The sequence below is a fragment of the Haliotis cracherodii genome, unplaced genomic scaffold, assembly GCF_022045235.1.
Source record: "Haliotis cracherodii isolate W230 unplaced genomic scaffold, xgHalCrac1.p SCAF_42, whole genome shotgun sequence".
Lineage (NCBI taxonomy): Eukaryota > Metazoa > Mollusca > Gastropoda > Lepetellida > Haliotidae > Haliotis > Haliotis cracherodii.
The window spans coordinates 239,613-254,188 of NW_027266300.1; the positions used below are offsets into that span (position 1 = coordinate 239,613).

Genomic DNA, 14,576 nt, shown 5'->3' on the forward strand with positions numbered 1-14,576 from the left:
TTCACAATGCTGGCAAAGGTTACAGAAGGAAAGTTCCACCATCTTCCACAGCCGGACAATCTTCTCCTCTCGCCTCACTCCCACATACTACATCCATCGCCTGAAACCGTACATCTTTACGTATGGCTCATATCCTAAAGTCACTTGTTGCCAAAGAGTATTTGAAGAGAGTAGCCAAGACCATCACTAAGGCTCACCCTACCTCTGAAAAGGCCTGATACAACCATAAATGAAAAGTGTTCAAAGCTTACTGCCGTGCTCGTGACATCACCAACCCAACCACTGCTTCTCCTCAACAGGTGAGCTTAAGAGCTCCACTTTGGCTACTTATCTTGCTGCGATCAATTCCGTCATTGCCATTAGAACCGGGTCTAAGATCTCCATGGTTTCTGAGCTACAGTCACTCATTGGGTTCTGCAAGTTGACTGACCAGTCATCTCCATTCCGGCCATCCACTTGGGATCTTAACGTCATCCTCTGCCATTTGACCTTCTACAGAGTGTGAACTTCGGGTTGATCACCCTCAAGATGTTTTGTCTCCTGGCCCTTGAACCCTGCTGAGTGAGTAAGTGAGATTCATGCTCTTGATGTTAACAGGATCCAGGTTGAGCAAATACAGAATGAAAAGATCTTTCTGAGGCTTCGCTGGGACGGCCAGATGGTTTGTTTACCATCCCGTCGTTGGCGGCCATCCTGAGCCCAGATGATCATGAAGACATCTCCTTATGCCCGGTTAGAACTCTCCGTATCTTCCCGGTCTACCTCTTCGACATACCCATAAGAGTCTCCCATACCACTTTTGGCTTTGCTCGACAATCCTTCGGGCCAACACCTTCGCTGGATTGCCTCCTCCGGTGACTACCAGTAGAGCAGTCGCCTCTACCATAGCCTTGCACAGCAATTGAAACCCTGTACGCTATTATGGAGGATTGGTTTTTGGAATTCCAATACCGTCTTCGCTTCCCACAATCTTTGTGATATCTCTATCACTGATTTGCAGGGCCTCTGACAGTTTGGTCCCTTGGTGCTGGCACAACATTTGAAGGCTTCACATCAGCGCAGATAGACAACCTACTCCAGCAGCCCAGTACTTCGTATACAGAATGAATATTGGAATTGTCACTCCTGTTGTTAACTATTTGATTTTGTCACTATCCCGGATATTCCGGATGATCGTCAGGTTTTGATAAGTGGAAGCGGAAGTACTTCTGGTGATGTAAAAAGATGGACGAATGGCGGGAATAAAGAAAACGAGATAGGAGACAAACGTTCGATAACTTTGTTTGTTATTGTAAAATGTTTACAGTGTCACAATAGTACAGATTAACACCTGTGTTTATTATGTCTCCCCCAGAATGGAGGGAGACATATTGTTTTTGGCATGGTTCCCGTCGGCGTCGGCGTCGGCGTTCCCACCGTTTCCGGACCATAACTCAGAAACCGTTTAATATTTTTTCGCGAAACTTTGTATACACATTAACCCAGCACTGAAGTGGTGCCTTTTGCTATTTAGAGATTTTTGACATTTTTATTTTTTCTCGTTTCCATGGAGATAACTTGAACATAGACTCTGAATGGGGGTAAGCTTGGTTTCCGGACCATAACTCAGAAACCGTTTAATATTTTTTCGCGAAATTTTGTATACACATTAACCCAGCACTGAAGTGGTGCCTTTTGCTATTTAGAGATTTTTGACATTTTTATTTTTTCTCGTTTCCATGGAGATAACTTGAACATAGACTCTGAATGGGGGTAAGCTTGGTTTCCTGACCATAACTCGGAAACCGTTTAATATTTTTTCGCGAAACTTTGTATACACATTAACCCAGCACTGAAGTGGTGCCTTTTGCTATTTAGAGATTTTTGACATTTTTATTTTTTCTCGTTTCCATGGAGATAACTTGAACATAGACTCTGAATGGGGGTAAGCTTTGTTTCCTGACCATAACTCAGAAACCGTTTAATATTTTTTCGCGAAACTTTGTATACACATTAACCCAGCACTGAAGTGGTGCCTTTTGCTATTTAGAGATTTTTGACATTTTTATTTTTTCTCGTTTCCATGGAGATAAGTTGAACATAGGCTGTGAATGGGGGTAAGCTTTGTTTCCTGACCATAACTCAGAAACCGTTTAATATTTTTTCGCGAAACTTTGTATACACATTAACCCAGCACTGAAGTGGTGCCTTTTGCTATTTAGAGATTTTTGACATTTTTATTTTTTCTCGTTTCCATGGAGATAACTTGAACATAGACTCTGAATGGGGGTAAGCTTGGTTTCCGGACCATAACTCAAAAACTGTTCAATATTATTTCATGAAGTTGTAACATATTAACCAAGTCCTGAAGTGGTGCCCATTAGTTGTTTGAAATTTCTAGGAGTTCTATTTATGTCTCTGTTATTTAGTAATGGAGTGTGGGAACATAGGTAGTGTGATAGCTTCTGTATGTGTATCGCTGTTTAGCACTAGGTTCCTTGTGTATATCTCACGGTTGTCATCTCTATAGGCTAGGGTGTTTGCGCCCCTCCGTCCAACCATGGGATAAATGCATAGTGATAAGGATATGTTTAAAATTTGTAAATTTGAACTGTTTAAGAGTTAACTGAAGTGCTGGGCGTCAGAAGAGTGGAATTATTGATATGAAGGTTGAAATCTCCCAATAACAAAAGTCATGAGTATTTCCATCACCTTCCATCTTCCATCAACTCACTCTCTCACTCACTCACTGTGGACTGTTGCAGTGTATGTGCTCTCCCCAAGAAGCAGCGACATGTCGGCAGCAATCGGAAGGGCAAAATGGACCCTAAAACATCCACAGCTCTGTTCGTATCAGAGATCAACAACCACAGCCTGACTCCAGATTTGTCATCCATCCAAGCAGAAACAGGTGAAATAGATATCTACTGGTGTAGAAATAGGTGAAATAGATATCTACTGGTGTAGAAATAAGTGAAATAGATATCTACTGGTGTAGAAACAGGTGAAATAGATATCTACTGGTGTAGAAATAAGTGAAATAGATATCTACTGGTGTAGAAACAGGTGAAATAGATATCTACTAGTGTAGAAATAGGTGAAATAGATATCTACTAGTGAAGAAACAGGTGAAATAGATATCTACTAGTGTAGAAATAGGAGAAACAGATATCTTCAAGGGTAGAAACAGGTGCAATAGATATCAGTGAGTGTAGAAACAGGTGAAATAGATATCTACTGGTGTAGAAACAGGTGAAATAGATATCTACTAGTGTAGAAATAGGTGAAATAGATATCTACTAGTGTAGAAATAGGAGAAACAGATATCTTCAAGGGTAGAAACAGGTGCAATAGATATTTATGAGTGTAGAAACAGGTGAAATAGATATCTACTAGTGTAGAAACAGGTGCAGTAGATATCTACTAGTGAAGAAATTTGAGAAATAGACATCTACAAGTGTAGAAACAGGTGCAATAGATATCTACTAGTGAAGAAACAGGAGAAATAGATATCTTCTAGAGAAGAAACAGGTTCAATAGATATCTACTAGTGAAGAAACAGGTTCAATAGATATCTACTAGTGAAGAAACAGGTTCAATAGATATCTACTAGTGAAGAATCAGGAGAAATAGATATCTACTAGTGTAGGAACAGGTGAAATAGATATCTCCCTGTGAAGTAACCGGTGAAATAGATATCTCCTTGTAAAGTAACAGGTGAAATAGATATCTAGAAGTGTAGAAACAGGTGAAGTAGACATCTACTTGTGTAGAAACTGGTGAAGTAGATATCTACAAGTGTAGAAACAGGTGAAGTAGATATGTTCTTGTGTAGAAACTGGTGAAGTAGATATCTCCTTGTGAAGTAACTGGTGAAATAGATATCTACAAGTGTAGAAACAGGTGAAATAGATATCTACTAGTGTAGAAACAGGTGCAGTAGATATCTACTAGTGAAGAAATTTGAGAAATAGACATCTACAAGTGTAGAAACAGGTGCAATAGATATCTACTAGTGAAGAAACAGGAGAAATAGATATCTACTAGTGAAGAAACAGGTTCAATAGATATCTACTAGTGAAGAAACAGGTTCAATAGATATCTACTAGTGAAGAATCAGGAGAAATAGATATCTACTAGTGTAGGAACAGGTGAAATAGATATCTCCCTGTGAAGTAACCGGTGAAATAGATATCTCCTTGTAAAGTAACAGGTGAAATAGATATCTAGAAGTGTAGAAACAGGTGAAGTAGACATCTACTTGTGTAGAAACTGGTGAAGTAGATATCTACAAGTGTAGAAACAGGTGAAGTAGATATGTTCTTGTGTAGAAACTGGTGAAGTAGATATCTCCTTGTGAAGTAACTGGTGAAATAGATATCTACAAGTGTAGAAACAGGTGAAGTAGTTATCTACTTGTGTAGAAACAGGTTCAATAGATATCTACTAGTGAAGAAACAGGTTCAATAGATATCTACTAGTGAAGAATCAGGAGAAATAGATATCTACTAGTGTAGAAACAGGAGAAATAGATATCTACTAGTGAAGAAACAGGAGAAATAGATATCTACTAGTGAAGAAACAGGAGAAATAGATATCTACAAGTGTAGAAACAGGTGAAATAGATATCTACTGGTGTAGAAATAGGTGCAATAGATATCTACTAGTGAAGAAACAGGAGAAATAGATATCTACAAGTGTAGAAACAGGTGAAATAGATATCTACTGGTGTAGAAATAGGTGCAATAGATATCTACTAGTGAAGAAACAGGAGAAATAGATATCTTCTAGAGAAGAAACAGGTTCAATAGATATCTACTAGTGAAGAAACAGGTTCAATAGATATCTACTAGTGAAGAATCAGGAGAAATAGATATCTACTAGTGTAGAAACAGGAGAAATAGATATCTACTAGTGAAGAAACAGGAGAAATAGATATCTACTAGTGAAGAAACAGGTGAAGTAGATATCTACAAGTGTAGAAACAGGTGAAGTAGATATCTCCTTGTGAAGTAACCGGTGAAATAGATATCTACAAGTGTAGAAACAGGTGAAGTAGTTATCTACAAGTGTAGAAACAGGTTAAATAGATCTCTACTAGTGAAGAAACAGTTGAAATAGACATCTTCTAGTGAAGGAACAGGTGAAATAGATATCTCCCTGTGAAGTAACCGGTGAAATATATATCTCCTTGTAAAGTAACCGGTGAAATAGATATCTAGAAGTGTAGAAACAGGTGAAGTAGACATCTACTTGTGTAGAAACTGGTGAAGTAGATATCTACAAGTGTAGAAACAGGTGAAGTAGATATGTTCTTGTGTAGAAACTGGTGAAGTAGATATCTACAAGTGTAGAAACAGGTGAAGTAGATATCTCCGTGTGAAGTAACCGGTGAAATAGATATCTACAAGTGTAGAAACAGGTGAAGTAGTTATCTACTTGTGTAGAAACAGGTGAAGTAGATATCTACAAGTGTAGAAACAGGTGAAGTAGATATCTCCTTGTGAAGTAACCGGTGAAATAGATATCTACAAGTGTAGAAACAGGTGAAGTAGTTATCTACTTGTGTAGAAACTGGTGAGGTAGATATCTACAAGTGTAGAAACAGGTGAAGTAGATATCTTCTTGTGTAGAAACTGGTGAAGTAGATATCTACTTGTGTAGAAACTGGTGAAGTAGATATCTACAAGTGTAGAAACAGGTGAAGTAGATATCTCCTTGTGAAGTAACCGGTGAAATAGATATCTACAAGTGTAGAAACATGTGAAGTAGTTATCTACTTGTGTAGAAACTGGTGAAGTAGATATCTACAAGTGTAGAAACAGGTGAAGTAGATATCTTCTTGTGTAGAAACTGGTGAAGTAGATATCTACTTGTGTAGAAACTGGTGAAGTAGATATCTACAAGTGTAGAAACAGGTGAAGTAGATATCTCCTTGTGAAGTAACCGGTGAAATAGATATCTACAAGTGTAGAAACATGTGAAGTAGTTATCTACTTGTGTAGAAACTGGTGAAGTAGATATCTACAAGTGTAGAAACAGGTGAAGTAGATATCTCCTTGTGAAGTAACAGGTGAAATAGATATCTACAAGTGTAGAAACAGGTGAAGTAGTTACCTACTTGTGTAGAAACTGGTGAAGTAGATATCTACAAGTGTAGAAACAGGTGAAGTAGATATCTTCAAGTGTAGAAACAAATGTAGGTGCAATAAATATCTGCTATGACATAACAAGTCACTGGCTCTACTGTCACTGTTAGATGTGACATATGTCTCTGGTTGTGTGGTTTTAGAAGAGCTAATTATCCATCTTCATCTTGAGGTTGATGCTATGAGATTAAAGGTGAGCTGTTGTTGTAGAGCTGGTCAGCAGGGGTCCAACATGTGACTTCCGCGCAGTGGAACAGGAGGCTGTGAAGGAGATGGAGAATAACCAGGTAAGCTGTGAAGGAGATGGAGAAAAAACAGGTAGGCTGTGAAGGAGATGGAGGAGATCCAGGTAGGCTGTGAAGGAGATGGAGGAGAACCAGGTAGGCTATGGAGGAGAACCAGGTAGGCTGTGAAGGAGATGGAGGAGAACCAGGTAGGCTGTGAAGGAGATGGAGGAAAACCAGGTAGGCTATGAAGGAGATGGAGGAGATCCAGGTAGGCTGTGAAGGAGATGGAGGAGATCCAGGGAGGCTGTGGTGATGAAGAAGAACCAGGTAGGCTATGGAGAAGAACCAGGTAGGCTGTGAAGGAAATGGAGGAGAACCAGGTAGGCTGCAGAGGAGATGGAGGAGAACCAGGTAGGCTGCGAAGGAGATGGAGGAGAACCAGGTAGGCTGTGAAGGAGATGGAGGAGAACCAGGTAGGCTGTGAAGGAGATAGAGGAGATCCAGGTAGGCTGCAAAGGAGATGGAGGAGAACCAGGTAGGCTGTGGAGATGAAGAAGAACCAGGTAGGCTATGGAGGAGAACCAGGTAGGCTGTGAAGGAGATGGAAGAGAACCAGGTAGGCTATGGAGGAGAACCAGGTAGGCTGTGGAGATGAAGAAGAACCAGGTAGGCTATGGAGGAGAACCAGGTAGGCTATGGAGGAGAACCAGGTAGGCTGTGAAGGAGATGGAGGAGATCCAGATAGGCTGCAAAGGAGATGGAGGAGAACCAGGTAGGCTGTGGAGATGAAGAAGAACCAGGTAGGCTATGGAGGAGAACCAGGTAGGCTGTGAAGGAGATGGAAGAGAACCAGGTAGGCTATGGAGGAGAACCAGGTAGGCTGTGAAGGAGATGAAGAAGAACCAGGTAGGCTATGGAGGAGAACCAGGTAGGCTGTGAAGGAGATGGAGGAGAACCAGGTAGGCGTGAAGGAAATGGAGGAGAATCAGGTAGGCTGTGAAGGAAATGGAGGAGAACCAGGTGGGCAGTGAAGGAAATGGAGGAGAATCAGGGAGGCTGTGAAGGAAATGGAGGAGAATCAGGTAGGCATTGGAGGAGATGGAGGAGAATCTGGTAGGTCGTTAAGGAGATGGAGGAGAACCAGGTAGGCTGTGGAGGAGAATCAGGTAGGCATTGGAGGAGATGGAGGAGATTCAGGTAGACTATGGAGGAGAACCAGGTTGGCTGTCTGGGTTTCACTGCTTGTTCAAATGTTGTCATAGGAATTTCAAATAGTTTTGCTACTGGTATTTGGTGGATTAGGTAAACATAGTTCTCAGGTGTTGTTTAGTATTTGTCAAGATCACACAGACGCATCTTGTAACAACAAAGTTGGAAGTTGAGACCGGATGAGATCCATTATTATTCCCCCGGCATATAATGCTGGGGGATATAGCTATGGGCATGTCCGTCTGTCCATCCATCCGTCTGAATCGTTTCCGGAGCAGAATTCGAAAACTGTTTAATATTACTTCATCAAACTTTGCATTTATATAACACTTACGTGGTTAAGTTGTGCCTTTTGCTATTTAGAAATTTTAGAATTTTTATTTTTTGTACGATTCCATGGCAACAAGATGGACTTAGGTTCTGTGGTAGGGTTTGTTTCTGGAGCATAACTCATAAACCGTTCAATATGTTTTCATGAAACTGTGAAGGTCTGTCAGGTACATGCTGAACTGGTGCCTTTTGCTATTTAGAAATTTTTATTTTTTTTTTATTTTTTACTTTTCCATGGCAACAAGGTGGACTCAGGTTCTGTGAGGGTAGGGTCCGTTTCCAGAGAATAATTCATAAACCGTTCAATATTTTTTCATGAAACTTTCCAGGTCTGTCAGATACATGCTGAGCTGGTGCCTTTTGCTATTCAGAAATTTTCATTTTTTATGTTTCCATGGACTTAGGTTCTGTGAGGGTAGGTTTCGTTTCCGTAGAATAACTCATAAACTGTTCAATATTTTAATCCCCCTCGGCATGTAATAAAAAATTTCTTCATCAAACTTTGCATTTATATCACTCAATTGGTGAAGTTGCTATTTTGCAATTTTTCAATTATTTTCATCTCAAATTTTCATGTGAACATGTTGGACATAGGCTCACTATGTGAGTGATGTTCATTTCCGAAGCAGAACTCAAAAACTGTTGAATATTTCTCCATGTTACTTTTCATACGTTTAAACTACATACTGAACTGGTGCCTTTTGCTATTTTAGGATTTAATTTTTTTTTCTGTTTTCAGTCTCCACGGAAGCAAATTCGACTTTCAATTTGGGTTGGGGTTCATTTCTTGAACAGAACTGAGAAACTGTGTGATAGTTCTCCACAAAACTTTGCACAAGCATCATCTAGTTTGCATGAAAGAAACCCCACAGAAACACACTTGTTTTACGTTCCATTTCATATGGATGCGACCATGGTTGATCTTTTGTGGGTAAACAATGTATGCTTCTTCAAGAACATTCAACTCTTGACTCATTACATACAGAATTGCACATTTACTTGTGGTTATTTTACAGACAGCTGCCGGGGGGATATGTCAATTTTCTGATGACTCTTGTACCATAATGAGGCTGTATTGTCATCAACAGTATTACTGGGGCAACTTAATGCCTTTATGACTTTCTTCGTTTGTAACAATAAGATAATTTGAATGTGACTTTTACTTAATTTACTTCACTGTCGTGGTGATATCAATGATTCTATCTTATTGACCAGAATCCTGCAGCAGCTGGACCGGTCATCACCAGTACTCCAGACTCAAGACGTGGCCCCGAACCCTTGCTGCTGGTAGGTCAATGACCCTTGTGTGTCTCCCTGCTGGAGGTCAATGACCCTTGTGTGTCTCCCTGCTGGAGGTCAATGACCCTTGTGTGTCTCCCTGCTGGAGGTCAATGACACTTGTGTGTCTCCCTGCTGGAGGTCAATGACCCTTGTGTGTCTCCCTGCTGGAGGTCAATGACCCTTGTGTGTCTCCCTGCTGGAGGTCAATGACCCCTGTGTCTCCCTGCTGGAGGTCAATGACCCTTGTGTGTCTCTCTGCTGTAGTCAGGGTTAAGTAGGTCCCCTGTACCCTCATGGTGGTTCAAGGGTTAAGTAGGTCCATAAAATACCATGCTTGTCTGTCATGGTGATTCAAGGAAAGAATAGGTCCCCAGTGACCTGTGCTTCTCTTCCTGTGAGGATTTCAGGAACATTCCCTATATACCTTTGCTTATATAACCCCAAGGGTGCTAGATGGTTTTGACAACTTTCACACACTCTCATTCTGTGCAGTGACCACAGTGATGGCGTGAGGTTTATGTCTAAGAGCTTATCGAGTACATACAGACAGACATGATTGATACATTTTGCAGGTGGACCTGTCGGCAGTGGCGCCCCCTAGTGTTGGCGAAGACGAACTGCTTCCTCTACGTCTCTCTGGTGATGTTGTCAACAGTGACGAGATTGTGTGTGCCAGCGATGGCAGTCTTGAAGTGGACATTCCTGATGTAAAGGTATCTCACTGTATCTTCTCTGTGGTGATTGTCTCCACCTGTGATTGTTGTGAGATACAATGAGGGTGGTTGTCTCCACCTGTGATTGTTGTGAGACACAATGGGGGTGATTGTCTCCACCTGTGATTGTTGTGAGACACAATAGGGGTGATTGTCTCAACCTGTGATTGTTGTGAGATACAATGAGGGTGATTGTCTCAACCTGGGATTGTTGTGAGACACAATAGGGGTGATTGTCTCCATCTGTGATTGTTGTGAGACACAATTGGGGCAATTGTCTCCTCCCTGTGACTGTTGTGAGACACAATGGGGGTGATTGTCTCCACCTGTGATTGTTGTGAGACACAATAGGGGTGATTGTCTCAACCTGTGATTGTTGTGAGACACAATGGGGGTGATTGTCTCCTCCATGTGATTGTTGTGAAACACAATGGGGGAGTTGTCTCCTCCCTGTTTTTGTTGTGAGACACATTTTGGGGTGATTGTCTCTTCCCTGTGATTGGTGTGAGACACAATGGGGGAGTTGTCTCCTCCCTGTGATTGTTGTGAGACACAACTGTGTGGATTGTTTCCCCTGTGACTGTTGTGAGACACAACTTTGTCGATTGTCTCCACCTGTGATTGTTGTGAGACACAACTGTGTCGATTATCTCCACCTGTGTGCTGAGAGTAGGCAGACTACATACAACATACATGACGTCAGATCCGACGTAACGACTGACCGTGGGAACTAGCAAGAGCTGAGGAAAACCCCTAACTATTTATAGTGTTCACAAACACTACACCTGTGATTGTTGCAAGGGGCAGCTGAGGACCCGTTTGACCAACTCCCCGTTGCGCTCCATTAGTGGACCCTCTCACCCGAGGGATTCTCATACACAGCAGAGATGTATGTATTTGTTGTATTTATTCCTGTGTTGACAGGCTGCTGATCTTCCTGGAGATGTTCCTGACTCCAGGGAGCCCCATGCCGAAGTAATGCCTTCAGCTTCATCACCCACAGAAATGCAGCCCACAACTAAACCTCACACCAAAGCAGAACAAGCTGTCCTGTTGAAGCCAGGCTCAGCCAGACACCAGAACACGAAGACAGGACGACAGGTTGGTCCGACAGCGAAGAAAAAGAGAATTGTTTCATGCAAGCCAAGTAGCTGTTTGGGGAGGCAACTTTCCCTGGGTACACGGCCATCCAAAGGTGTGAGTGCTTCCCTTGAACACTCAACAGTTTCAAACACCAAGTCTCCAAAGAGCTGGAGATCTTTCCCTAGGAGCAGCAGTGGGAGTAACATGATGGGCAAACCTCATGTAGCTACTGCAAGAGTGGAACACACGCACACCTCTCAGCATCCGCTCTGTTCTCTGGTGGGCGTGGTCAAGAACTGTCAGAGGGCTCGGGCTAATGGCAAGGTCAAGGTCATGTCCAAGTCCAGCAAGCTGATGGTGTCAATAGCACAGGCACCTCCAGGTACATATAGACAGGTAGAACCACAGCACCTCCAGGTACTTATAGACAGGTAGAACCACAGCACCTCCAGGTACATATAGACAGGTAGAACCACAGCACCTCCAGGTACATATAGACAGGTAGAACCACAGCACCTCCAGGTACATATAGACAGGTAGAACCACAGCACCTCCAGGTACATATAGACAGGTAGAACCACAGCACCTCCAGGTACATATAGACAGGTAGAACCACAGCACCTCCAGGTATGTAGATAGTAAATTCATAGGCACCTAGACAGTAGATGCAAAGGCATCACCAGATAAGTATAGACAGTACATCCACAGGCACCTTCATGTAAGTAGACACTAGATCCACAGGCACCTTCAGTTAAGTAGACACTAGATCCACAGTCATCAGGTAAGTAGACACTAGATCCACAGGCACCTTCAGGTAAGTAGACAGTAGATCCACAGGCACCTTCAGGTAAGTAGACACTAGATCCACAGGCACCTTCAGATAAGTAGACACTAGATCCACAGTCACCTTCCGGTAAGTAGACACTAGATCCACAGGCACCTTCAGGTAAGTAGACACTAGATCCACAGTCATCAGGTAAGTAGACACTAGATCCACAGGCACCTTCAGGTAAGTAGACAGTAGATCCACAGGCACCTTCAGGTAAGTAGACACTAGATCCACAGGCACCTTCAGGTAAGTAGACACTAGATCCACAGTCACCTTCAGGTAAGTAGACAATAGATCCACAGGCACCTTCAGGTAAGTAGACACTAGATCCACAGTCAACTTCAGGTAAGTAGACACTAGATCCACAGGCACCTTCAGGTAAGTAGACACTAGATCCACAGTCAACTTCAGGTAAGTAGACAATAGATCCACAGGCACCTTCAGGTAAGTAGACACTAGATCCACAGGCACCTTCAGGTAAGTAGACACTAGATCCACAGGCACCTTCAGGTAAGTAGACACTAGATCCACAGTCACCTTCAGGTAAGTAGACACTAGATCCACAGGCACCTTCAGGAGAGTAGACACTAGATCCACAGGCACCTTCAGGAGAGTAGACACTAGATCCACAGGCACCTTCAGGTAAGTAGACACTAGATCCACAGGCACCACCAGGTACATATAGACAGGTACAGAGACGACATCATGCTTGTATAATGTGTCCCGACACACTGGTGTTACAGTCCTGAAGGTAACAAGCATGACTCTACTTCTTTCTCACTGCAGATGCAATTATGGCCACTGTGAGAAGAGTGACTCAAGTATAGGATTGTGACAAGACAGACACAAGTATACCTCTGTGACAAGAGAGACACAAGTATACCTCTGTGACAAGAGAGACACAAGTATAGCGCTGTGACCAGAGTGACTCAAGTATAGCGCTGTGACCAGAGTGACCGAAGTGTAGCTCTGTGCTGAGAGACTCGAGTGTAGCTCTGACAAGAGAGACTCAAGTGTAGCTCTGTGACAAGAGAGACTCAAATGTAGCTCTGTGACGATAGAGACTCAAGTATATCTCTGTGACGAGAGAGTGACACAAGTGTAGCTCTGTGACGATAGAGATTCAAGTGTAGCTCTGTGACGATAGAGAGACTCCAGTGTAGCTCTGTGAGAAGAGTGACTCAAGTGTAGTACTGTGAGAAGAGGGACTCAAGTGTAGCTCTGTGACAAGAGAGACTCCATTGTAGCTCTGTGAGAAGAGTGACTCAAATGTAGCTCTGTGACAAGAGACTCAAGTGTAGCTCTGTGAGAAGAGTGACTCAAGTGTAGCTCTGTGACAAGAGAGACTCAAGTGTAGGTCTGTGAGAAGAGTGACTCAAGTGTAGCTCTGTGACAAGAGAGACTCAAGTGTAGGGCTGTGACAACAGAAACTCAAGTGTAGCTCTGTGACAGGAGTGACTCAAGTGTAGCTGACGAGAGAGACTCAAGTGTAGCTCTGTGACGAGAGAGACTCAAATGTAGCTCTGTGAGAAGAGTGACTGAAGTGTAGCTCTGTGACAAGAGAGACTCAAGTGTAGGGCTGTGTCAAGAGAGACTCAAGTGTAGCTCTGTGAGAAGAGAGACTCAAGTGTAGCTCTGTGAGAAGAGAGACTCAAGTGTAGCTCTGTGAGAAGAGTGACTCAAGTGTAGCTCTGTGACGAGTGACTCAAGTACTAGTACATGTAGCAGTGTATGTGTGCTTTAAGTAAACTGTGATTTATGGTTTGGGGCATATTTTTATCATTCACACTGTTATGACCTTCCAGTATTAGGAAAGTCACCTCCACAACACCACAAGCTCAGACAAATCTTCGTTTAAGACATTTTATTCAGCTTTTCTCACCACTATTGATGCTGGCATAACTCAAGTGTGAGAGATCAGCCGCATTATTTGCTGTACATAATGTGTTGTCAAATTGTTTCTCAACCTTGTCTTCATTTTGTGACATTTCATGTGGAGTATTTCAGTACAAGATGCTGACTTATTGATTGTGATTCCAAGACAGGTGCTTGCATAAGGATACATCCTTCCTGGGGGATGTGGTTGCATGAAGCTGAAACACGTGGTATCAAGCCTGTGATTGACCAGTCTGATTCAACTAGCTTCCAATGTCATGGTAGAATGAGTATTCATCCTAGTTTCATTGATAAATGTGTGTCTTTCATGTGTGAATTTAAAAGCAAAATATTTGGGGCATATATATTCTGCAAGTTGTGAAATCTGTATTGTAAATACTCATGTAATTTTATTTATCAGATGCGAGGTTATGTTCACTAGTAGTGCTGTTGATTGTATTTATTCTTTTATTGTATGAATATAAAAAAAATATATGTGATAATGATGTTGAAATATGCAAACTAATGAATGTGTAGTTTTGTATGCTTAGTGCTGTGATAGTGAGGAGATAGTGTTTCAATAGAGGACACAGAGTTGATGTATTAGTGCTGTGATAGTGATGGACAGTTATTCAATAGAGGACACAGACATGTGATGTACATTGTATTAGTGCTGTGATAGTGACAGATAGTGTTTCAATAGAGGACACAGAGTTGATATATTAGTGCTGTGATAGTGATGGAAAGTGTTTCAATAGAGGACACAGAGGTGATATATTAGTGCTGTGATAGTGATGGAAAGTGTTTCAATAGAGGACACAGAGTTGATATATTAGTGCTGTGATAGTGAGGAGATAGTGTTTCAATAGAGGACACAGAGGTGATGTATTAGTGCTGTGAT

At 42.1% G+C, this 14,576-nt stretch overlaps 2 protein-coding genes across 2 annotated transcripts in view; one reads left to right on the forward strand and one right to left on the reverse strand.

Moving 5' to 3' along the window:
- LOC139441616 (uncharacterized) overlaps positions 1-11,406 on the forward strand; it is a 49,996-nt gene extending 38,590 nt beyond the window's left edge. The window contains exons 12-16 of the mRNA XM_071222427.1: positions 2,745-2,890; positions 6,339-6,415; positions 9,110-9,181; positions 9,748-9,888; positions 10,813-11,406. Of these exons, the coding sequence (XP_071078528.1) occupies positions 2,745-2,890; positions 6,339-6,415; positions 9,110-9,181; positions 9,748-9,888; positions 10,813-11,406 (1,030 nt within the window). The remainder of the gene's footprint in view (positions 1-2,744; positions 2,891-6,338; positions 6,416-9,109; positions 9,182-9,747; positions 9,889-10,812) is intronic.
- Positions 11,407-11,722: 316 nt separating this feature from the next.
- On the reverse strand, positions 11,723-12,481 carry LOC139441629 (uncharacterized). The gene has a single exon (XM_071222441.1). It carries the CDS (start codon positions 12,479-12,481, stop codon positions 11,723-11,725), a length of 759 nt encoding a protein of 252 aa, XP_071078542.1.
- Between the last annotated feature and the right edge of the window lie 2,095 nt (positions 12,482-14,576).

Coding starts and splice junctions, on each gene's coding strand:
- LOC139441629 (XM_071222441.1), bottom strand. CDS start 12,481: ATGTACCTGGTGGTGCCTGTGGATCTAGTGTCTACTTACCTGAAGGTG.